The sequence below is a fragment of the Nycticebus coucang genome, chromosome 1 (genome assembly GCF_027406575.1).
Source record: "Nycticebus coucang isolate mNycCou1 chromosome 1, mNycCou1.pri, whole genome shotgun sequence".
Lineage (NCBI taxonomy): Eukaryota > Metazoa > Chordata > Mammalia > Primates > Lorisidae > Nycticebus > Nycticebus coucang.
In genome coordinates this window covers 131,465,800-131,491,770 of record NC_069780.1, presented here as the reverse complement: position 1 = coordinate 131,491,770, position 25,971 = coordinate 131,465,800, and the positions used below count along the sequence as shown (strand labels likewise).

Genomic DNA, 25,971 nt, shown 5'->3' with positions numbered 1-25,971 from the left:
TGATTGCCTTCCTTTTGGACAGCCACATACCCTGAGCGGTGGGATTGCTGGATCATATGATAGCTCTGTTTTTAGCTGTCTGAGTAATCTCCAGGCTGTTCTCCATAGTGGTCTCACTAATCTACATCCCTGCCAATAGTGTGAAGACTCCCCTTTTTCCACATCCTTGCCAGCATTTGTTATTGCCTGTCTTTTGGATAGAAGCCATTTTAACGGGTGTAAGATGATCTCATTGTAGTTTTGATTTGCATTTCTCTGATTAGTGATATGCAGCATTTTTCATAAACCTGATGGCCATTTGTATGTTTTCGTTTGAGAAATGTCTGTTCAGATCTTTAGCCCATTTTTAAATCAGATAATCTGGGGGTTTTTGCTCTTGAGTTGTTTGAGCTCCTTATCTATTCTGGTTATGTAGGATAATATTTAGAAATGAACATATCCTACATCAAGCACACAAAGTGAATTCAGTGTGAGTTTAAAATGACTTGCTTTTCTTCCAGAGGCTTAAGGGACCTGGACCTCCCTGGGCTACACACAGAGTTGGCTTCCCTGGAGTTATTCCATAAGCCTTTTCTCTGAAGCTGTACACCCCATGGAGCCTGAGGTCAAAGGGCATCCGCCCTTCCTCAGAGATACGGGCCAAAGGGTTGACTTATGTTAACAACATATTGTCAGAGGTCTATGGGTGCTCTGCCCTGAGGGAAAGACACAGTCGTTACTTCATACTGAGTAAACTGAGTGAATGCTTGAAGATATTTTTCCATTAACTCTGTTCCCCTGTGGCTACTTTCTTCTTTATGATTTTGTTTACACACCTGCCCGGAGATTAGTCAGTGTTTAGAAGAAGATGTTTACTGCAAAAGTGATTGTGTTGATGTGGTAACAGAATATTTCCTTTTTAGTTGATTTCAGATAGGTAAATTGAGGTAATGGTGAAAATAACAGATAATAGATTAAGTGTGTATGTGACTAGAAAGGTATAAAATCAAACCCCCAAATAAAGATCTTTGCTACACGCCATCTCATCTCGTGTAGTCTGTTTCTTGATTTAATAATTACAGGAGCGAGTTTACACCCACGGCAAAGCTGCTGTTCGTTGGCGTCTCCAGTCACGCAACATGGTTATTAATCCCTTATGGGATGGACAGTTTGCCAATGTCTGTCCCCAGTCTGAGGTTGTCTTTTCACTTTGTCGATTGTTTCCTTTGTTGTGCTTAAGCTTTTTAGATTGATGCCATCCCAATTTTGAATATATAAGTAAATTATTAATAAATCCCTTGGTTTCTTTTTATCCATACATTTATTAGCTTCAGAAAACTGCAGAATTTTTCTAGAAAACCACATTGCCTTTACTTCAGCAATGTGTGCCATTTAATAATGTAAGTTAATTGTTATTCTGTAGGAAGGGTCTCTAATGTTTTACAATTAGGGTACAAAGCTTAGTACTTTTATCTTAGATGTTTTTACAATAGAATTAGAAAGAGAGGGACTTTGGTGTCTCTCTCTTTGTTGGACTTAATTCTTTAAGTGTGTATTATCTATAATAAAAAGTGAATAGCACAGCACCTCATTGCTTTAATAGGCAACTCCACTTTATTTTAAGTGAGTGCTTCTGTTTGCTTAGTCAACATTAAATGTGATGGTGTGTGTGAGATGCCAGGAGGTAGGTCCCTGCTACAGATTCTCTGCTGCATGTGGAGTATTGGGGGGCTATCTCAGGGGTGCCCTGTCCACGGTGAGCAGGGCAAAGGCAGGCCTTGAAATAATCGTCCCAGCCAACACAAGGGCATAAAGGAAAGCCTTCTAGTTATTGTGCTAAGAAAATCTGCACAGAGCTAGGGAGCTGAAGACGTCTCAGGTTCTCACCAGACTCACAACTCTGCAAGTACCTATCACCCTGTAAATACTGTAACTTCTCACCCTCACTACTTAGAACAGCGGTTCTCAACCTGTGGGTTGCAACTCCTTTGGGGGTCAAACGACCCTTTCACAGGGGTCGCCTAAGACCAACCATCTTGCATATCAGATATTTACATTACGATTCATAAAAATAATTTTATGGTTAGGGTCACCACAACATGAGGAACTGTATTAAAGGGTCGCGCCATTAGGAACTTTGAGAACCACTGACCTAGAATGAGTTGAGGACGTTGGATCCATAGTTGAGGTCATAATGAAAAGGCTCATTCTGTAACACAAATCAGTGTGAATTTGGCAGATGGACCTGACCCCGGAGGGCAGAGGCTCCAGGAGGAAGGGTTTGCCTGGCATATTGACTCTTACCTTCCACACCAGCTTAGGCTGTTGCTTTTTTTGGCAGGTTCTGCCTCAACCTTATTCAAGTTCTCTCTCTTTCCTCAGGCAAAGCTAAGGTTCTTCTGCCTGAACAGTAGGAATAGTTAATACAAGAGAGTGAGTGCGTGTACACACATGGTGTGTGCAGGATTTGAGTCTCCCCAGGTAGCCTGTATCTTCTAGGACCAGCAGACGAGAGGACAGTGTCCACTACCATAGCCTTCCACTCACTCCTGAGGCCATTCGAGGACATCTAGAGCATCTACCTGTACCCTGAGTCAGGAAAGCAACACTGTCATTTGTTGCAGACTGGGAAAATGAGGCTCTTTATTATACAATGCCAGAATAATTATAGTCTAATTACATAATGCTTTCCCCTACAATTCCGCCCCCAGCTGCAGCTAAATATGTAGCGTTTACTGTCATTCTGCAGGGACAGTCTGTGCTGCAGGATGATCGAATGTTGAAGGTGGATACCTCCGTCCAGGTCTTCATGTCTGGTGACCATGTTTACTTCACTGAGAAATAAAAAGGATCATCCGATCTGATCAAACAAAAGATGTGGTCTAATTTTAATATTCCATTATATAGAATGACGTCTAGAGATGTGAGTACTAAAATCACATTTCTGTTGGAAGAATTCATGAAATGGAGAGTGTCTAGGATAATCTGGGCTAAGTGGTGACCGTTTATCTCTTCTAATGTTATGCCTCTTTGTCATGAAAAGATCCATTCTATGTAAAGCAAGGTAATGACTTAATTCCTTGTCAGGAGTTTAAGCTGGTCGTTTATACGAATGCAGTGGCAGCTGTTGTTTAAATCAGTGAGTCTATAAGTTACACCCAAATAGCCATGTTTCTTTCACTCCATATCTTAAGACAGTAGCAATTCTCAATTTTAGAAAGGATCGAAAGTTTCTACTGGGTAAAACTCTGTGTTCTGTGGAACACGACATCTCTAGATAGTGACAGATACTGGTAGAGCACTTTACCCTCACACAGGCTCCGTGCAACAGCCATCGTGTGACAGGCGTGGAAACTGAGCCGTGGAGGCTTAAAATAACTGGTCCCTCTGCATCATTGTCCAGGAACAAGTGCCAACGAGTAGCAAGTCTGCGATCCCCTCATCTCGTCCATTCCCTCTTACCCACTCATCCCAGCCCCCTGCTGGGATATGGACTTGTTTCAGAATCTTCTCCCTACAAGCCACCTCCTTGCCCAGTCTGCCTCCATTCCAGGTAGCCTGTGGGTGTGTATGTCTGTCTTGTTTTAGCAGAGTCTAGATAGAGTAGTTCCCTTTGGGAAGGATACAGGAGATCACACAGCCAGCCACAACTGACAGAGGAGAGCATAGCAGGCTGGTGCCGCGCCAGGTAGGATGCGGGCACCTGGTGTGCTTTCCATCCTGATAGCCCCAATACTTGTAGACCTGACACCTGGTCCTTGCAATACTTGCCTTTTTCCTCTGGACCTCAAGGGCTCTTAAGAAGGTGCAGGGGAGACAGTCACATGGCCCATACATCATAGGTTTCTATACCTAGGGGACCCTTCCCTGTGCTTCTTTTCCAATTTTCCAACTTCTTAATCTGAAGAATAAAAAATAAAGACATTTGAGACAGAGTTATATGGTTTCCAGAAACAGAAAATTAAGAAAGCTAAGGTTCTTCTGCCTGAAAGTATGAATAATTGATACAAGCAATTAAGTTCCACAACTTCAGGAGCGTGACTCAAATTGATTACCTTATCTTACTGTCCATTTATTTGAACATAGCCCTCAACCAAAAGGATTGAAGCCCAAATAATTGCAGTCCAGTAGTGTTTCTCACGGGAATAACAGCCTTCTCCTGCCAATATTTTCTCACTTCAACTGTTGATATGAGTTTGCTCTTCCTATTGGCCATTATAGTTATTGAAGATGTTATGCTTATCGCTGTTCATAAAATGAATGTTTAATAGATAAATGTACCTAAGATGTTGTATAAAGGCAACCTCTTGACAAAAATTAGAGTATTCTGAAGGGCCTATTTACATACTTAGTTGAAACATACAGGTACTTTAGAGAAAATAGGCAAGAGAGGAATTTATTATTTGATAAAATGTGTTAATTAAAACTTAACTACCAGCAGGGTGGCGCCTGTGGCTCAAAGGAGCAGGGCGCCGGCCCCATATGCCGGAGGTGGAAGGTTCAAACCCAGTCCCGACCAAAAACTGCAAAAAAAAAAAACAACAACAGCAACTTAACTACCAGCTCTCAAAGAAATCATCCCATACATTCCACGTATTCCCCCACATGTGTGTTCCTCCATGTGTAACTTCTGAGAGATGGGTACTGCCCAGGATGCACTTGCTTTACTGTTCTAAGCCCAGTTCTGGACCAGGCACCTGGAAAGTACTTCTTATAAGACCAGGCCTCGCACGCGTCTTGAGAGGCAGTACAGTGATGGGTTTTGTCACAGTTTTAAAACCTTCATTTATTCTTTTTTCTTAGTTTAAATCAGTGGTTCTCAACCTTCCTAATGCCGTGGCCCTTTAATACAGTTCCGTGGGTCACGACCCACAGGTTGAGAACTGCTGGTTTAAATGATGATGATTACAAATGCAGTGGTGGTAACAGGACAGTAGATGGACTGGAGCAACGTAGGTCAGAAAATACGCTGCTCTAAGGAGTTTCAGTCCAGTTAGGCTGATGGGCTCCTCTGCTGGTCCATGTCGTGATTACTTGTTTTCCTTACCTTCACACACTGACTTCTTCCTCTTTGCAGCTGTAGGAAGGCCCTGCTTTAGTGGGCTAAAATACTTCCCTTCGCACGCATACCTTGCGATTACTGAAATACAGTCCTTGGTTTGACATTTCAGGTATGCTTATGACAAAGGATAGGTTTTTTCACCAGAGGCTTTCAATATTCTTAAAGAACAAAGAAATGTTACTCTGTGATCCTACAAGTCAAACAGGTATCACACGTTGGATTCTTATATTATCCCAAACATTTTGAGAAATTCCTCACATAAACCATCGGTTTTGATCCTTATAAAAACCTGTGAAATACATGTTACTGTATCTCATTTAATAAATGATGAAACTGAGGCCAGTGAAGACAGAAAGTTGCCCAGGGTCCCATAAGTGAAAAACGCAGAGCCAGATTTCACCCGGTTCTTTCTGCCTTCTCTATAAACAGATTGAAATAGGGTGACAAAGTTAGATTGCCTTTATGAGCGGAAAAAAGTAACATTTGAAGAGTTTGTTTTATAAGAAGAAACATCAATTCAGTAAATCATTTTTTTTCTTTTTTCCTTTCTTCACATGTAAGAAACCTTTGGGAGTTTTTAAAAAGTATAAATAACAAAGCCTTAGCTACGTACTTGCAGTGTTGGACAGTAAATAACTTACTGTATTTGGAATTGTTCTAGATTTGGGAGTTAAAATTATAACCAAGAAAATAAGAGTCTAAATTCACATATTCCAGATATACAGGAAGATCACCAAGAAAAGCGTGAACCCAGCTGGAAGGCATCCCAGGGCAGGGGGTTCTACCATGTTTGACTTTTGTCACTTGAGTGGATATGGTGACAAAGTAACATAAAAGACAGATATGGGGGCAGGGGGATGTTTCTGTGACTGTTGCAACAGACCAGAATACCTCAGATCCGATTTGGGTTTAACTAGCTTCTAATTGACGGAGACTTGACTTCCCTATGACCACAGCTGTGAATAAAACAGAAGAACGTCACTGACACAGAACACATGTGACTTACAGGGCAGCCCCTCTGCATCCTGGTTCTCTCGTGTTAGCATTGGAGTTTCATTCAGACCACGTGTAGTCCATGATCTATGAAGAAGCCGCTGAATTATAAGTCTTCTCTTTATAACATATCCTCAAAAACATAAGCTGTTGTTTATGCGTTTAGTTTGAAATACGATTTTCTTTTTCTCAAAACATGAATAACTGTCTTATATGTTAGGACTAGCATAACAAAATCTGTCCTTTAACATGGGGCTGCATTCTGAGAAATGCATCCTTAGATGACTTCATCGTTGTGTGAACACTGCAGAGGGTACTTACGTAAACCTAGACGGTACAGCCTGCTGCCCACACGGGCCGGGGGGGATGGATGATTGCTCCAGCTATAAGCCTGTACAACATGTGACTCTACTGAATACCATAGGCCACTCTAACACAATGGTGAGTGTTTCAGCATATGAACGTATCTAAACATAGAAAAGGTACAGCAAAAATACAGTATAAAAGGCTCGGCGCCTGTAGCACAGCGGTTATGGTCCAGCCACATACACCAAGGGTGGCAGGTTCAAGCCCGGCCCAGGCCTGCTAAACAACAATGACAACTGCAACAAGAAAATAGCCAGGTGTTGTGGGAGGCGCCTGTAGTCCCAGCTACTTGGAAAGCCAAGGCAAGAGAATCGCTTAAGTCCAAGAGTTTGAGGTTGCTGGGAGCTGTGACACCACGGTACTCTACCGAGAGCAACATAGTGAAACTCTGTCTCAAAAAAAATAATAATAATTAAAAATTAAAAAGATGGCATGAATGAGCTTGCAGGACGGGGAGTTGCTGTGGGTGAGTCAGGGCTGAGTGAGCGTGAAGGCCTGTACACTGACACAGACTTTATAAACACTGGACACTTGGGCTACACTAAATTTATAAGCAGAATTTTTCTTCATTCAATGATGAATTAACTTTAGCTTACTGTAGCTTTTTTACTTAAAAAAAACTTTTCAATGTCTTTTTTTAACTTTTGTCTCTTTTGTAATACTTAGCTTAAAACAGATTTGTACAGCTGTTCGAAAATACTTTCTTTACATCCTTATTCTAAAAGCATTTTTCTATTTCTAAAATTTTTTTTTTTTTGGCAGTTTTTGGCCGGGACTGGGTTTGAACCCACCACCTCCAGCATATGGAGCCGGCACCCTATTCCTTTGAGTCAAGGCGCCGCCCTAATTCTAAACTTTTAATATTTTAACTTTTCAAATTGCTTTTTGTTAAACACTAAGATACACACAAAGCATTAGCCTAGGCCTACCCAGGGTCAGGATGATCAATGTCACTGCCAGTAAGGTCTTCAGGGGCACTAACATGCATGAAGCTGTCATCTCCCAGGATAACAGTGCCTTCTGGAATACCTCCTAAAGGACCTGCCTGAGGCTGTTTGACAGTGAACTTTTTTTGATAAGTAAAGGAGTACACTCTTAAATAACAAGGAAAGTATAGTAGAGAACAGTGTTTTTCAACCTTTTTTTATCTTACAGCACAGTTGGACCCATAGTTAAACTTCTGCAGGACATTTAAATTATGTTGATTTTAAAAAGGGTAAAAAATAGAATATACTTACTGTGCTTTGAATGTCTTTTGAAAATAATTTAATTAATGATCTTTAAAAATTTTTGCGGCATGCCTCGGATCCTCTCATGGCACACCAGTGTGCTGTGGCACATCGGTTAAAAGTCACTGATACAGAGAATACTGAAACCAGTCATAGAATTAGCTGTTTTTTATCATTCTCACATACTGTGCCATCAATAATTGAATATGGTGTACTTTTATATGACTGACAGCGCAGTAGGTTTACTTACACCAGCGTCATCACAAAGATGTGAGTGTATGTCTCACCGTAACGTCACTGGGCGGTAGGGCTCTTTCAGTTCCATTACAATACTATGGGACCTCCATCATTGACAGAAACAGCATTACGAGGCTGAGTAATTTATAAAAACCAGAAATTCGTTGCTCACGAATTTGGAGGCCGAGAGGTCTGACACAAGGTTCCAACGGGTTCCTGGTCTTGTGAGGGTCTCCTGTGGGTCTCCTGTTCCTAGTGGATGTCACCTTCTGCATGTCCTTACAACCAGCCTCTTTAATAAAGGCTCTGATCGCATTCTAGAGAGTGAAGCCCTCATGATTTAATCATTTTCCCAAAACCCCACCTCTTGGTGATACTATCGCAATGGGTTCTAGATTCCAGCAAATCAATTTAGGGGGGACACCAATATTCAGACCATACCAGTAACAAAAAATACATAGTTTTAATGAATCCTGTATCTGACTACCTTGCTAACAGATGAAATGAGAATGATGTTTGTAGAAAAACTAACATCAATCTTTTGTAACTTTCAGGGCGTGTAACTCAGTGTTTACAGCGTTAGACCACTGTCACGAAGCCATTGAGATAACAAGTGATGACCACGTGATTCAGGTATGAAAGGAAACACTTTATATCCTTAGACATCAAAATAGAACCTGGCACATTTGAGCCACACTTTTTTTCAAGTATTTTTCCATGATTCTCACAAATCACATTTTCTGAAGGAGAAGGGGAGATCAAATAGACTTAAGTTGAATATTAGATATTTGATTAAGATTTAAAAAATATTACTTTAGATCAGAAACTGTGATTTCATTGACAGAGAAAGGGTAAATTATTTGGAACCTAGCGTGAAAGAAAGGCCATGACTTCTCCCCGTATGTACAATGTAACAGGGAGGGCAGAATGCATATTTCTAAAAAGGAATGAGACTATATACACAACATATTTGCACAGAAGTAAATTGGAATTGCGGAGTAAATGCTTATGGGGACAGAATATTTTCCAAGGTACTCCTTATTTCCCTGAAGATGGAGTTCTAATTACAAAGCACTGGTTCTACTGATGGTATGTTCTTAAGGGAATGTGTATAGTAGATGAATCCTTGTTGAAATGGCGTGTTCTTAGGATAATTGTTGGAAAGTAAGATGTCTGTATTCTAGAGGTACTCACTGGTGCTGGCCTGCCTGTGGTTTGTTTGTGGAATGATATAGAGCGTGGGGTCACTGCTGTCATCAGTAGGACACCCAGCACAGGCAGCACACAGTGAACCTGACGACGGGGCCTCGCATTTGTCTTCTCCAGAATCCCTTGTGCACACGGGGACGCGCCCTGCTCGCAGGCCAGATCAGTGACATCGGGCGCCCACCATGCCTGGGCCATCTCATTGGAACTTTTGTTAGCTTATCTCATTTCCAGTCTGTAAGGCTGTGAAAGAGACATGGCTGCCCCATAGGGCGAATGAGGGAACTGAGACCCAGCAAGGGCGAAGAACTTATCAAAGGAAAGCCCCACTAGAGCTGTTGGAACCAAAACATGTGGCATGTCTTTAACGCCTTCCTGCCTAGCATCCTTTTAGGATGTGGTTTTAGAATGTAATTTTCTGGCTGCCCCTTGAAAGAGGTCTGAAGCCTTCGTCATGTTGATGGTGTCACCAGCCCACCTGCCCACAGGTCTGCCTCTCCGACAGCCGAGAGAGCCAGACCAGGCGCGGAGCCCATTGATTCCCAGGCTGCCGTGGTCACTGCAGTTCGTGAAGCACTTTTTCTGGCACCTCCCTGTTTTACGGTGGGCAGCTGGACCGTGCATTCAGTCCCTGCCCTCTACCTGCCTTCCCTACCTGTAATCTAACAGGAACCCCCTTGCCCGGGGTGCTGAGTCCCTCATTCTATAGCTTAGCACTTGGGGGTTAGAAACCCACATCTCTGGGAGAGGTAGTGCAATGATGGGGTCGCGCTGTGATACGAAACAGAATCACGAGGCCAGTAGACTCCTGTGAAGGGGAGAAGAAGGGGGTGGTCACTGCTTTGAAAGGGAAACTTGGGTTCTGAAATAAGACTTGACAGTTTTTTTTCCTCAGGGAACCTCCTCATGCTCCTAAAATGCACCAGCAAACTGTAACATAAAAGTGAAACCAAGAGAGAGGAGGAAGTCAAGTAGAGGATGTTTCCTGTACGGGAGGTGGATGTTGGGAACAGGTCATCATGGATGAGATAGTTCCATACACGTTCTTACTTGGACCAGTGTCCTTCCCAGGGTCCTTCACCTGGAGAGTTCTGAGTACAAATCTCTAGAGGTCAGGTAGCAGCACTTAAACTTTAGAAACAATCTATTTTTTCTTCATCCCTCTTTCCTTTCCTTCCCTTCTCCTATACCTCCATCTATCTAAACTAACTACCCTGTTTCCCTGAAAATAAGACAGTGTCTTATTTTAAGGTGTGCTCCCAAAGATGCGCTAGGTCTTACTTTCAGGGGATGTCTTATCTTTCCTGTAAGTAGGTCTTATTTTCAGAGGATGTCTTATTTTCGGGGAAACAGGGTAGATAGTTTTCTTTACAACACTGATATGGTACTTACCACGTGCCAGACCCAGGTCTAAGCATTTTACACATACTCATTTATTTCTTAAAACAATCCTACAAGTCAGGGATTGCTATTATACTCATTTTGTGGACAAGAAAACTGAGGACCAGGGAAGTTAAATAATCTGTCTAAGGTATATATAGCTAGTAATTGGCAGAGCTAAGACTTGAACTTGACTACCTCGGCTCCAGAGTCCCCATCCTGGAGTGCCTGCTATATTCTGAAGTTATGGAAACCCTGAAAGAAAGAAAGGTGTGAAAGAAAGGCCATAACTCTTTCTGCGTGTACAGCCTGACGGGGAAGGCAGGCTGTACATTTATGAGAAGGAATGAGACTATAAACAACAAATAAGGAAAGAAATACATTCTCTAAAATTTCTGTTCATCCATCAAATGTTTATCACACAGTGCTGAGTACCCCAAATAGGCTTTGCCCTTGAGAATTTTAGTGTCTAGTGGGAGGAGGAGATAAACAACTTTTAATTCAGTGTAATCAGTCCCTAGAAGTCTGCACAGGAGTCACTGGCAGCTCTTGGGAGTGGCACCAACTCAGAGTGGGTGGGGAGAGGGTCAAGGAGGGCTTTCTGGAAGAAGAGGGGACTGAACTGGAGTCGGTGAGGCAGACGGGTGGAGAAGGACAGAGAGCATGGGAGGAAAGGCCTGGCCATGAGGCAGAGGCTCAGAGGCTCGGCTGCCTGCAGTGCTGGCCTGGTAAATAGGGCGACTCTAACTGATGCCCTCCCTGCCCAGGGAGGGCTCTGACTGCCACATGTCGGTGGTAGGGCCAGGAGGGTGTCTTCAACTCCTGGGGTTAATTGTGCTAATAGAGGCTCTGTCCCTGAGCGAACACCTCCCCACATGTCCCTGTGTCACTCTGTTCATGAGTGCTGTCATCACAGTCCAGATCAACAGTGATTACAGTTGTGAAGGACATCTCCAAAGCAGCAGATGAATGTAAATTGTGCCCAAAGAAATCTGTGACAGAGATGCCCACATTTCCCCAGCGTTCTTCCTCACTTGTCACCCTCCGCTCAGCTCCCCATCTGGTGACTGTACTCTTTGAAAAGAAATTGGAGGGCGGGACAGGAGCTGGGAGCCAGCTAAGGTAATGGCTCTAAAGCCCAGGACCCTGGGCAGAATTAGCGGCAGGAAACCTCGGAATCTGCTGGCCCCAGAACGGGCCATCCAGAAGTGCTGCCTCCTGCCTCAGCCCCTTACCTGAATTTGTTGTTCTGTCAGAAGTGGCCCCAAACCGTAGCTTTAAGCAATAGGAGTGGCAGTTGGAAAGAGAGATTCAATTGCTGCCTTGCAGAGAAATGTGACTAACATGACCTGTTGAATTAAGTTGTAATTTAGTTTTATTTCTGGGTTTTTCCCCAAGTCTTTCCTTACTCCCGGGGCAGTAGCTGTTAGGTCAGCTCCTCAGAGGCAGGTGCTGCTGGAGGGGGCTTCCTGCTGTCTTCCTGCTGCAGGACTTCTCCACTACTCAGGAGGAAGGCACCCCCGGGGCGAGGGGTCGGGCCGGAGGGGACCAGCCAGCAGCTGCATTAGTGAGCATCTGTCCAGGGCGCTTCTGGTTGGGTGTTCCTGCGGGGCACACAGACGTCTCATGAATTCACCTTGAGCCCCAGCACTGATCTGTACCCACCTCATGTTAACAGTATGTCAACCCAGCCTTCGAAAGGATGATGGGCTACCACAAAGGTGAGCTCCTGGGGAAAGAACTCGCCGATCTGCCCAAAAGCGATAAGAACCGGGCAGACCTTCTGGACACCATCAATACGTGCATCAAGAAGGGAAAGGTGGGTTACGCGGTAAAACCAACCCACAGCTCCTGCCCTGGGAGCTGCTCTCTGTGAGTTTTTATGGCCCATCCTTAAAACCGGCTTTGTTAGTAGCATTGTAATAAGTGAAAGATCTTCTATGTTTGCAAAATGAGTTAATTTTTGAGGTAGGTTTGGATCGCAGGTGAATCAGGTGCTCATCATGATGACACCGACTCTGACGACTCAGTGTAAGGATGGCTCGTCCTTTGTGTGAGTATGTCCCACTATCATTGCTGCGATATTATGGCCATCTCCAGAGTCCCATCCAGAGAGCTGTGGCGTGCATTCCAGTTTATCCAGTGTCGAGGACTAGATGTGTGTAATATCGGTATTTATAGGGAGGCCCAGGGTTTGTTTTGGTTTTTGCCAGTTCTCCTCTTCTGTTCTTTCCACCCACCATGGCTCCACATACTAACTCACACCCATGCAGCCTCCTTCTCCCGGGGCACCTGCTCCTCCGGGGGCTTCCCCTTCATCTGGATCCAAGGAAGACGGCAAAGCAGAAAGGGCAGTAGGAATTGTCCCCCCAAGCCCTCTCCTCGGGAGAAGTGGTGGCCCTTCCAGCTGGACCTGCCTGTGCAGTTTCTCTAAAATACTGAGAATGCTGCCTCACATATCATTTCTGATGTGAAGTACTTGGACAAGCATTGCATTCATTTACTAGAGATGACATTTTATAGGAATAAAATAAATTTGATTATAGATGATGGCAATTTTTTAAAAAAAAGTGGGTGAGACTCAAAAGGAAACAAGACAATATCAACTACTTCAAAAACATTTGCCAAAAGAAGACGGTCACATATCTGGGCACCCCAGTGTGCACAGCAGTTAGCTACATGATGTGAGGGAGGGGATAAGAAGTGTCTGTGAAGAATCTCCATCCTTCCCTCTCTATCCCTGCTGGGTCCCCAGGGTCCAGAGACAGCAGGAGTCTTCATGCTCCCCTTGGCCTCATCTGTGAAAACTGCCAGGAACCAGGCTAACCCCAGGGAGGCCTTGGCCTGGAGGCCTGTAATGTATTAGAAAGATGGCAGGCTTCAGGGAGCATTGAAGAAATATGAATTTATAATCCGACCCGCTTTTTCCTAACACAGGCAAATTAGATTCTCTGAGTTTCAGTTTACCCGTCTGTAAATTAAGAATGATAATACCAAGCTTATAGGTATTGTAAAGATTTTGAGAGAGACCCCAGAAGAATGCCATGACCTGGTGTCACGGCACCCCCAGAGCTTAGAGCAGAATTCCACCCCGGCCCAGCATCCTGGGACCCAGGCCAGACAGCCTGGCCGTGGACACGTCCATCTGTGATCTTGTCTTCATGCACCGTGGCCCTGTCAGCATCACGGTGGGTGTGGGGACAGAACAGAGCTTTGTGAAATGTGATGAGAGCACAGGGGAACTTTCTTACTCAGCCTGCTGAGACCCTGTGTAGGAGCAACGGTGAGCCTTGACCAACGGATTTCAAGAGTTCTCTTTGTCCATATAGGAGTGGCAGGGGGTTTATTATGCCAGACGGAAATCCGGGGACAGCATTCAACAGCACGTGAAGATCACCCCAGTGATTGGCCAAGGAGGGTGAGAGCAAACTCTTCAACTCTTTAAGCTGAGGATGAAACCTCAAGGCCCCCTAGGGCGTTGGGTTTGCGTGTGGAAAGGCAGAAGTCTCAGAGGCACCAATGCAGCAGGGTCTCCCTGAGCGTAGTATCGTAATGTATACCAAGGACACCTCACCTGGGCAGCAGCCCCCAGGCGGCTCCCTCCACTCTCTTCTGCCTGTGGTCTTTTGTGAAACATCACCGTACTTTCCAAACTCCATTTAATCATGCACAGTTCCATTGTTCCCAGTACTCTTTCAAGGGGCTCAATTGCTAGGTGTCCCCACTGCACTGACAGCAGATGCCTCCAGCCAGAGCTGCCCGCTCAACCTTCGGGCCACAGAGAGCCAATGTTTCCTCCTCTTTGAGGCCTGGCTCTGTCTGATTCTCCCCAGGCCAACGCTCCTGATTCCCCTGAACCTCAGATTACCAGAGAAGCCTCTGTATTTTGTGGAAAGATAGGGAAATAGGCAATTCCTTTTCTTTCTCCCCGTGAAATTTTGTGAGGTTTACAGAGTCTCCTAAAAATACATCAATGATGAGCTTTGGGAAACCAGCCTGAATGTCAACATCCACTTCATAGTTTGAGTTTATAAGGGACACAACTTCACATGACCTTTTAGAAAAGGTAAGACAGCCGTTATCCTGCCAGTAATGGGAACAGAAGGGCCTCAGGACTCCGGCATTCCTTGCAAATTGTCACGTGATTAGAAAACTAGATGTTCAGTCAAGCCAGCGACGTATTTTGTAGGTTGTTTGATTAGTTTCAGAATTGCTCTCCTGTCAGTTTGGAGACCACTGCGTGGTATTTCATGCCATTGTGTAACTTGTCCTCCCCTCTGTGCATCCCTCTGTGTGAGGGGCGCTGTCAGGCCCCTGGTTGTGCACCTGGGCCGCCTCCTGAGCGGTGCCAATCCAGCACAGCCATTCCCACCAGCGGGCAGTGCCCAGAGCCATGGACTGCAGAGAAGGCCATGGCCATCATGGTGTTTTTATCATTATCCTCAGACCATGCTTCTCAGAAATTCTAACCCAAGGATCACTTTTTATGTGTGTGACCAGAATCATTAGACAACCAAAGCAGAGTAGACAGGCTATTGCCTGGTAATTTCCATCAGAATACGTTTTTCTGATCTTTCTGATAGTGCAGAGAAGACAAAGAGTTCTTTTATCCAGACAGCATTTCCAGTGCTCTTTCCCCCCTAATTATAGGTAGTGAGCTATCAGAGGCAAATCTTATTAAAAAGAAGAGAAACTTTACCTCTTCCTATTTGAGTGAAGCTAATTACAGAATAACCAGTGTTTTCTAGCCTCTTTTCAAAGTCCTCCAGGGAAAAGTGATGCAGAGAGAGAGAGGGAGAACAAGGACCCCAAGGGCTTTTGAGACTTGATTTTTGCACAGGGCTGAGGCACCTGTAGGCTTTCGCCTGGTTTTCTTTGGGGCAATGAGCTGTGTTCCAGGAGCCAGTCCATGACTTTGAAATAAGGGGATTTTTCTCTGCCTGAAAAATGCCATCCTACAACAATTATGGTATAAACAAATATGGAATGTTTACTGTTAAAATGTCAGACATGAAGTTTGGTCATTGTCCAAATGAGTCTTTTGCTTTTTATATAAGCTATGAAAATATTAGTGTCAGCAGAATTAAAACTAATTTGTTTGTGGTGGCATTTTATCCTATCCCTAACCGTACGTAGGAACCAAACTTCAGGAGTCAGTTATGAAATGATCCACCAGTGAGGAAATGTTCCTGAGCCAGCTCTGATTACGAGGGAGGCCCAGTTTCTGAAGGCTTGTGTGGGCTTTGTGCGAAAAATAGGTTTTCTGTACATTGGATTTTGCTTGAATTTTAAATCCGCCCTGGAGTTTTGTTGTAAGAAGAGTCTGTTGATGCTTTCATTTGCTGATTTGTTGAATCATCTCATATCTGACACACTAATAACTGATTATTTATGTTATTAGGAAAATTAGGCATTTTGTTTCCCTCAAGAAGCTCTGTTGCACCACTGACAATAATAAACAGGTATAGTACCCAGTGTCCTCCAGCCGCTCTGCCAGCCTGGCCGTGCCTTGCCTCTGCTGCCTGCCTGCCTCGCCACTGCTCTCTGCTTGCCTTTCTCCGTGTCAAATTGTGGTTGCCGATTAAGGAGGCTTATGGGACCATTAGGCTTCTCTGCCAAATATTTTTCATTCCCCTGCAAGCCTCTGTTACTTTACCGGTAGTACACATCAGCTATGATTTAGCTTGTGACTGAACAACTCTCTAAACTAGCGTATTTTATGAGAGCATAAAATTCTTCTATTTTCCTGTCTTCGTTTTCTAAATGAGAAGTATATATCCATTTAAGCATTTCACCCTTACAAATGCATATCAAAAACAAGAATCATGCCAAATTAGTACTGTGATATTTTTCTTACCATTGCATCATACAAAACACTACATTAGAATGTTGTCTTCTGAAGTAACAGAATTTTGATAAATTGCTCTATTCGATAACTTTTTTCTTTTTCTATTTCTTTTTTTTTTTTTAAGGCAGAGTCTTACTCTGTTGCCCTCAATAGAGTACTGTGGCATCATCATAGTTCACAGCGACCTCAAACTCCTGAGCTCAAGCGATCCTCTTGCCCCAGCCTCCCGAGTAGCTGGGACTGCAAGACAAGCCACCACACGTGGCTAGTTTTGTTTCCTGTTTTTAGTGGAGATGGAGGTCTCACTCTTGCTCAGGCTGGTTTTGAACTCAGCTCAAGCAATCCACCCTCCTCGGCCTCCCAGAGTGCGAGGATCACAGGTGTGAGCCACTGGGCCTGGCCTATTCAAAAACTTTTTAAGGCACTTTCATAATAGAGAACATTGGTATTGATTTTTTTTTTCTATTTGACTTACACTTTTACTACTGGATTATGTGTGTTCTTACTTCCTTCTATACAACCTATTGATTTAAAAGGTGTGCAACAAACATAATTACTAATGGTTTATTTTTGAAAACTTACAAAATATGGCCTTTGAATTTGATGAAGATTTTAAATATGGGACAGTGTTTCATAGGGTGTTCAAGGGCTTCCGGGGCATGATCCATTTTGGGTGGCAGAGACTTGTGAAGTGCTGGGTGGGAAGAGATCAGATGTGCCCGTGGGGTGGTGACGGGGTGGGGACAGTCAGAAGACAGCGGGAGTGTGTCTAGCAAATCCATCAAGGCCTTTCTGTTGGTTGTCTTGGGGCATTAAGGGGATTAAGGGGATCCATGTCTGTGTGCTTTTTCCATAAGATTTAGTTCAACATAAAATGCTTTCTTCAGCCCTGAGAATTTCATCTGAATCCAGAACTTTTCAGTTAACACCATACAGCAGTGTTTTTCAACCTTTTGTATCTCACAGCACACTTGAACCTATAGTTAAACTTTCATAGCACACTTAAATTATGTTGATTTAAAAAAAAGTTAGAAAAAATATATATACTTACTATGCTTTGAACTTCTTTTGAAAATAATTGAATTAATGATCTTTAAATATTTTCATGGCACACCAGTTGAAAATCACTACCATAGTGTCCCACAGGAAGCAAGACCTTGGAGGCCTCTGGGAAAGGAAAAAATAGGCTTTCGTAGAGGAAAATACTGTTCCAGCAAGTAAGTTGAAGTTGAGGCTGATTTCTGTGTGAGTAGTGACCTGAGTGGAAGGAAAGGGCCAGGAAAACCTGGTGTCCCTAGAGACAGACTTCTGAACACAAGTGGTGCACACTGGAGTTTCTGGGCTGTGGGTCCACAGGAGAGGGACAGGCCCACGTGGCTCATTCATTCTCATGCCAGAAATTAGCCAGGCACAGTTCACGTGCAGAATCAAGGAGACACTTCCCCCAGCAGTTCAGCCGTACTCCTCCTTTCCCGCCTCCCCCACTCTCCCACTGGATGAAGGGGATCCTAATCTCCCTGTCACCAGCCGCCCAGAATTCCATGTACCCAAATCCCACCTGTCCTTCATGGCCCAGCCCAAGATGTATGAAATGCCACCTCTGTGCTCAGGGCCCCCAAACCCCCGCCGTTATCAGTCTTCTCCTTGCTAGCAGGGCCCTGGGGTGCTGCTCTTCGTGCTCTGCTGCCTGGCACCTAGAGGCCCCAAGACGTTGGTTAGCTAGAATGAAGTGGGGGTCTCAGTCCTGGCCTCCTGCCAGCCCTATCTCTTCCTTCCTCTCAGGAGAGCAGGCAAGCCCTTAGCACCTAATGGTGCAGCACAGGCCTACAGAGGCACTCGGATTTTCCAGTAACAAAGCATTTTTGTCCCTCTGGCCAGCAACAGTGCTCTTCCGCCTCGTAGCAGGCAGCTGATGGGAAGCAGTGGGGTCTGCGCGGGGGGGGGGTGGGGGGGCTCCTGTCTGCTGGCAGTTTTAGTGGAGCTGCTTTCCGGGGTTTAGTCCTGACGTCAACATCAGCCCTGAGTTTGCATTTTAACAAGGACTGAAATCATGAGCCGGGCTGCTGTTTCCCAGTGGTGCTTGTCATCAGCAAAGATCTCTTTTCCTACATGAGCTCTGGAGCTTTTTATAATTCAAACAAAGATGCTGGGAATGTTTGGCGATGTCTGTCTGTTGTAAACATCGTCCCTCCTGTACCACATTTGTGCTTTCTCCCCACATACATATTAAATACCTGTCCTGTGCTGGCACCAGGGACATAAACTGTCTGCCCCCAAAGCCATGGGGGCCCCAGACTGGCACACACCATACAGAGACAGCAGCACAGGGGGAAGGGTGAACTCACCTCAGGAGAAGCACCAACTCCAGGGTCCAGGGAGACTGGGGGTTGTTCAGGGGCCAAACTTGTAAATAAAATTTTATTGGAACACAGCCTCCCTCCCGTGTGCGTAGCCCCTGGGCTGCTTTCACACCACAGTGGCAGAGCTGAGTGGTTACAACAGAGGCCTCATGATCTGCGAAGCCCAAATATTTTCTATCTGGCCCTTTACAGGAAAAGTTTACCAATCCCATTTCTTAAATATAATCTTTTTTGGATGCCCCCCTTTCTTAGACAAGTGACAGTCTGCCCAGACCCCAAGAAGCACTCCCATCTCCTCACAGTACTCACATTCCTTGGGTTCCCTTTGCTTCACATCAACCCCTAGGGCCTGTCTCAAAGCCCGGCTCTATCCTTTTGTGCTGATGTGGACTGACATGTGAGGACTTAGGTCCCCTGAGACTTTTGCCTTTTTACAAGATTGAAACCCAAGTCTAGATGTGTGGCTCCCACTGTGGAACTTCAAGCCTTTCACAGGGAAAAGGAGGCATTTTAGGACCCTAATGCTTAAGCTGTGAGGGTTAGATCATTTCTTACTCTTTTTCTAATGTGGCTACTAGAAAATTTTAAATTACCTATGAGTTTGCATGTGTGGTTTGTACAGCATTTTTATTGGACAGTGCAGCCTGGACTTTGCCTGTCCTGCCAAATCCTATCACAGCTTCCCCTCAACTGGCCTTCACAGGTGGCAGAGGCTGCTGCTGCTCTATACGTGCCATCTAGGTTCTGCCAGTGGTCCAGACTCACTGACCTCTAGGGAGCAATGGTGTGACCCCTTGCCCAGGCCCAGGACAGCCTTTCCCCTTAGGGAATGTCTTTGGGGAAATGTGGGCTCCTTTCCGTCATTCTCATGCTGCCATGGGAAGAGAGAGCTCTCGAGTGGACAGTGGGGGACGCCAGCACAGTGCCCTGCTGCACCTGCTCTGGCAGGGGGATGTCACAGCCCTCAAGAAGCAGAGCAGAAGCGGGATGTGTGGCCTTTAAGTGTCCAGACACCATCACCATCCCTGCAGTGTCTGGGCAGCAAAGTGGGACAAGCTTATTCTCAGAGAGACCACACATTTTTAGAGACTCTTTAGCCATGCATTGAGATGGCTGGTTAAAGGACACAGCCATCCTCCCCTGATCAGATGACCTCTTCTCCTTTTGTGGGAAAGAGCAAAGCCACCAGTTCACAGCTGTGAGAGTTTCTTCCTGTGGGAGGAGGAGGCTGCCTCATGGTTCTTACCAGGCTTCTGGCCCCTCTGGGCAGGTGTGCAGTCTGAATGTGACTGGCAGGCTGCTGCACCAAGCATCCTTGGTTGATTTCTGTCCTTTCCAGCTGGACTTTGCTTACTGCCACCTGTACCCTCAAGGACCCAAAGACCCTGTAATTGTGCTCAGCCCTCCAGGACAGCCTGTGTTGTACCTCCTTCCTCCTTCCTTCGTTTGCCTTCTTTCCCAGATCCTATCTCCTGTAGCCTCCTGTAGGCCTCCAGACCATCTACGTTTTCCTACGCAGTCCTTAGGAAGGACTGGCCACTTCTGGGGCGTGTCCTCGGCCCTCACAGCCCCCAGGCCTTGCCTTTCCCACACATACCAAGTTCTGTTCCCCACCCTCTCCCTCTTAGAAGGTGGCCTGGCTGATGGGCCATTTCGTGATTTGTAACCTTTTCCTCAATCTTGTGGAAAAACATGGTTCTTGACGCCAGGAGAGTCTGGTATCTCCTTTCTCAGCTAGATGAAGAGGAGAGGGCTGCTGTACAGGGAACGAGGAGCAAGGCTCGTGAAATTACTTGTTTCTGCTTACTGCCAAATGATAAAAACAAGTTTTCGAATCTGTCCTAGATTTTTAATATGTAAGGTCTGTTATATATTTTGAAGGGTTGTGGGTCCTTTGCTGCTGCCTGGTCTTTTAGGACTCAGTTCTCCTTCCTCTAAGACATTTTCCAAATCTGCCAGCCTATGTCCCTACCCCCAAAGAGGTGACAGTGACACTTCTTCTCTGCATCACCCATTGGACCATTGATCTTCCTCTGCTTTGGATCAGCTGGGGGCAGGGACTGGATTCTGTCTCTTTGTATTCCCTACTATGTATGCTCAGAAGACATCAGGAAATTATTTTGAAAATTAGTTTTTATTCCTTAACACAATAACCTTTGGAAGGCATAGGAAACTAAAGATACAGTTTCTGTCTTATCCTAAATTGTTATTTCAGGTAGAGGTTTTTAAGACAGAGTCTCCCTCTGTCACCCTGGGTAGAGTGCCACGGTGTCACAGCAACCTCAAACTCCTGGGGTTAAGAGATTCTCGTGCCTCAGCCTCCCGAGTAGCTGGGACTACAGGTGCCCTCCACAACGCACGGCTTCATGTTTTGATCTGTATGTAGCCAATATATGACTTGTGTGGTGTTACAAAGAACCTTTGCTACACTCTTCCAAGGCACACATCTGAGGGTAACTGGTTACCTTGGAAAGTGGCTGGTCACATTTAGAAAAGGATTTCATGTACTTGGCATATATTATGATGCAGAGGGTGCACACATGTACCATAATCACAGCAGGTGCCTCCAAATATCTGTTGATATATCTGGTAAAGTTAATAAACAAAATTGTCCAAAGTTTTCCATTTAGCTTTAGTACATATTTACAAGGTGCTATTTCAAGAAAGGCCGATATTGCAAAACCGCATTTTTTTCCCTGAGAAACCACACTCTGAGCAGCCAAACCCCAAGTAGACGTGAGCGGAGGACCTGATATGCAGTGGGAAGGAGACTAGCAGGAGCTCAGGGCAGAGAAGAGCAGGCAGGCTGTGATGCTGAAGGTTGGCCAGGGGACTGTGTGCTCTCAGGCAGGAGAGACAGCATCACACTGGCAGTGGTGGCAGCTGCCAAAGCTGGTCACGATAGGTTTTAGGAAGCCCCAGAGGTCTGAAGCTGAGAAGGAATCACTTGGCTGATGAATTCTGGGCACGTGCACCTGTGCTGAGCACGGCCGGGGAAGAGGGTGCCTAGCTGCAGTAGACACAGGAGCTCTTGACCTTGGCCGAGAAGCTTGGCCCTCCTGGCCAACAGGACAGCAGGCCCAGGGTTGTGTGCCCCGCATGATGATGGGGTTTCTTTGTTCTGTCTGTTCTCTCATCCTGTTCTCTCACCCATGTCAGGAGACATTGTTAGAGCTCTTGGTCTGTGAACAGGCCGGAGGTGGAGGACGGGAAGGGCGGGGCAGAGAGCGGGAAGTCTGAGGCGGAAGTGGTCTCCCTCTGCAGGAAGCCATCAATGCCAGGTACACTACAGCCTGCTCCACGGGGGAGCCCCACTCGGTGAACCTCAATACCAGAGGCCTAAACATGGAAGAAAATGAGTTTGACTTAGGAAAAGTAAGATAGGTTTGGTAAGGATTGGGAAACAGACATATCTGAGCTATTTCTTAAAAATGAGCGTTATCTGTGTCTCTAATGCATTCAAGACAATTAGGATTTAAAGAGGAGGTACTATTTTAACCTTTGGAAGGAGGGATTTTTTTTCCCCCTCTAAATTTAACTGAAATCCAAAGGCTGCACTTTTACATCATCTGTGTCATTCCGACTATCACAAGTTTCTGCTCCCTGGAAACTTGTACTAATAGACCTGACTTTTGTTAAAGTTTTGCTTATTTACCAGTTTTTTTTAATGAGTGGTAGCACTCTCTGGAAATTTTCTTTTCCAAAGCAGCCATTGGTAGCTGTCTCCTCAGAAGGAATTACTCACTTCATGTTAAGGAATCCGTTCAGCGGTCGCCATCCAGTCAGTGAGCACCAGGGGCCTCCCAGCAGTTTGCCCCAGTGGAGGACACAAGGCAGAAGCCGGGAGCCTCTCCCCACGGCTCCTCCTGCTGGAATATAATCCCCGACTTGGCCGTGTGCGCTCAGCCAGCTCATCCTCGGCCTGGGAACCGCCGTTAGTGTCCTTGTTCTCCTGGGCCCCCTGCACCTAGAAGCCACTGAGTTCTGAAGATGGCGTCCTCGTTAGAGCTCCGACTCCGTCCACGCCCTCGTCTCCACCCCACTGCTGCTTCGCTGCAGCCGTCCTGGCATCAGGCTGTCCTCTGCTTCCCTCGTGATTGCCCTTTCTGCTTCCAAGCCCCGTGAACTGGAGCCAGTTCATAGCCATTTGTGAAAACTAATTAATTTTCTGAAATGTTGTGAGTCAGTTAAACTAAATTAGCGTGCAATTAAATTTTTTTGTTTCAAAATCCACATTACTACATTTTACAGTCATCTGTGCTCTTGAGGTTACACACCATGGGTTGTGTGTGTTGTGCAAACACTACCTAAAGTTGTGCCACTGCCACATCGTTACAACTCTGCATTTGTAACTGAGGTCAAGCTCATACCACTTAGCACGAGACAGTCAGTGATTCTAGAGGCAAGTCCTTGGGGCAAGGAAACAACTTTTATTTGGAATGCTAGCAGACCAAGGAGACGGCAGGCCCGTGTCACAGAGAACCACCTCGAGTTCGCATGAACTGTAGGTCCCTTTTTTTACATTTCAGATTAGTGTATGGCTACAAATGATTAGGCTGCGTTGTTTGCCTTTGTCAGGTGAAGTCCCAGTTGTGGCTGAGCTCTTCCCCTGGGAGGTGTGCCATATGCCCCGCGTTGTGCCTGTGAGGGGACAACTCACCAAAGCCCCTTGTTCTTTCCACTCCCCCCCCCCCAACTCGAGTTTGCGTCTTTTTTCTTGTGTGGGTATGCACTGACTCAGCTACTGGTTTCGTACTGAGTACGTTGGATGCTTGCTTTTCCTTTCATGTGATACTTAGGAGGATGTTCTCCAAATCCATCCAGGTAAATACAAAAGATTAAGGTCTGCATCTTCCTTTATGGCTGAATACTATGCCATGGTACACACACACCACAGTTTATTAATCCATTCACGTGTTGATGGGCACTTGGGTTGATTCCACATCTTGGCAATTGTAATTGAACTTCAGTCAACATTCTAGTGCAAATGTCCTTATGGTAAAATGATTTTTTTTTTCTAGGCAGATGCCTAATAGTGGGGTTGTGGGATCAAATGGAAGGTCTACTTTTAGCTCTTTGAGGATTCTCCTTACTTCTTTCCAAAAGGGCTCTATTAGTTTGTAATCCCATCAACAGTGAACAGTGTATAAGTGTTCCCTTCTCTCTGTATCCATGCCAGCATCTACAGCTTTGAGACTTTGTGATATGGGCTCTTCTCACTGGGGTTAGGTGATATCTCAGGGTGGTTTTGATTTGCATTTCTCTGATGGTTAGGGACGATGAGCATTTTTTCACGTGCGTGTTGGCCATTTTTCTGTCTTCTTGGGAAAAGGTTCTGTTCATATCTCTTGCCCAGTGGTAAATGGGATTGTTTGTTCTTTTCCTGTTCATTAGTTTGAATTCTCGGGCGGCGCCTGTGGCTCAGTCGATAAGGCGCCGGCCCATATACCGAGGGTGGCGGGTTCAAACCCAGCCACAGCTGAACTGCAACCAAAAAATAGCTGGGCGTTGTGGTGGGCGCCTGTAGTCCCAGCTACTCAGGAGGCTGAGGCAAGAGAATCGCTTAAGCCCAGGAGTTGGAGGTTGCTGTGAGCTGTGTGATGTCATGGCACTCTAGAGGGCCATAAAGTGAGACTCTGTCTCTACAAAAAAAAAAAAAAAAAAGGAATATCCATTAGTTTGAATTCTCAGTAGATTTTGGTTATTAGGCCTTTGTCAGATTCATAACATGCAAATGTCTTCTCCCATTCTGAAGCTTGTCTGTTTGCTTTAGCTGTTAGATTTTTAGCTGTGCAGAAGCTTTTTAGCTTGATCAGGTCCATTTATTTGTTTTTGGGGGTTGCCGCAATTGCCAATGGGGTCTTCTTCATAAAGATCTTTTCCTAAGCCGATATCATTAAGAGCTCCTTTTTATCTTAAGGGAAGGGGAAGAGAGGTTGGATTGTAAGAAGTAACTAAGGACCACAGACATCTAGTGCTCAGTGAATGTCTGAGTAGGTTGTAAAACTTCTTTATTCTTGGTCAGGAATAACTCTGGAGGGCAAGGATCAGGTCAGGATGTTTCTATAAATCTTTAACATAACATTGTTACTTTATCTCCCTGGGAGTTAGTTTTGGGGAAGAGATGGTTGTCACCTTTCTTTTAGCCTCTGTGTGAAACTAAGCAGATGTGCAGGGGGTCAGCAACAAAATGGAGCTAGTTGTGCTAAGCCCCCCCCCACCGTCACACGTTCAGCTTCAAACAGCCACAGTGGGAGTGTTTTTAGAAGGAAATTGGAAAACAATACAAGTCAGGACTTATTTTTTCATTAATTTTTCTCTTCAAGTGATGGATAAAAGAATAATACAGAATAAACATCAATGTGTATTGTGTCTAACTAGTTTCATTGAGAATAGCACAAGTTACAGAAGTATTTTTCTGGTATTTGAAAACTATTATTTGATTCAACAAAGATGCTGCTCAGATCTTTGACAAACGAGTGAAATTTCTGTGTACGTCTTTGTTACTTGCCTTCCTTCTTCCTTCTTAACGTAAATGAAAATATCAACAAACATTCATGTCGAAACTCTGCTTGTAAATAAATTGGCTGCTGATACAGGAAGTCAGCAAAAATCTGCAAAAACATTGCAAATCAAATGGGTATGTGGACTTTACAACCAAGAGTATGTTATATTTTAGCATTTAGAAATGTGTTATACGTCCTTTATACCAGGAATTGGGAAGATTTTCCTAAGGGGCCAGACAGTGAACATTTCAGCACTTTATGGTCTCTCTGTCACAAACTCTCCACTCAGCTCTGGCTGGCCTTGCATTGGGAGAACAGCCCTCGATGGTTTGCAAATGAATGGGGGAGGCCGGGCTATAGTGAATTTATATTCACAAACGCAGGTGGTTGGCCTCTGGGCCATAATTTATTGACCTCTGCTTTTATATCAGTAAACATTTTCATAAACCTCTATTTGGCTCCTTTTACATTTTCAGCAAGCTGGAGGTTAAACCTTTACAGTGCAAGTCCTCACTCTGAAGGCTCACCAGTGGCGGCCCATCCTCTGAGCAGTCGTCAGGGTCTTTAAGGAACACACTCCAACTGCCCTCCCCTCGTCCGCAGCCACTTTGCTGCTGTAGTTCCTGGAGCGCGCCAGGCTTGGTCACAGCTGTGTGTGTGGACTTACTGTTCCCTTCATCCAGCCTGCCGTTCCTCCCTCCTGTCCTCCTGGAGGACTCCTTCCCCTCTGACCCAGGTCAGGTGTCTCCTCTGTGATTGTTCCCAGCCACCCCTCACCCCACGGCAGAGCAGGTTTGGCACCACA

The 25,971-nt window shown here is 45.2% G+C and overlaps 1 protein-coding gene across 14 annotated transcripts in view; it reads left to right on the top strand.

Moving 5' to 3' along the window:
- PDE8B (phosphodiesterase 8B) overlaps positions 1-25,971 on the top strand; it is a 274,090-nt gene that overhangs the window by 181,394 nt on the left and 66,725 nt on the right. For 12 of the 14 annotated variants that reach the window (XR_008379514.1, XM_053588105.1, XM_053588060.1 and 9 more), the window contains 4 exons: positions 8,421-8,499; positions 12,131-12,271; positions 13,782-13,870; positions 15,854-15,914. Coding sequence is in view for 13 of the 14 variants with exons in the window: in XM_053588105.1 (XP_053444080.1) it covers positions 8,421-8,499; positions 12,131-12,271; positions 13,782-13,870; positions 15,854-15,914 (370 nt within the window). In the remaining variant the exon portion in view is untranslated. The remainder of the gene's footprint in view (positions 1-8,420; positions 8,500-12,130; positions 12,272-13,781; positions 13,871-15,853; positions 15,915-25,971) is intronic. The other 2 variants (XM_053588090.1, XM_053588101.1) reach the window with 1 other exon arrangement.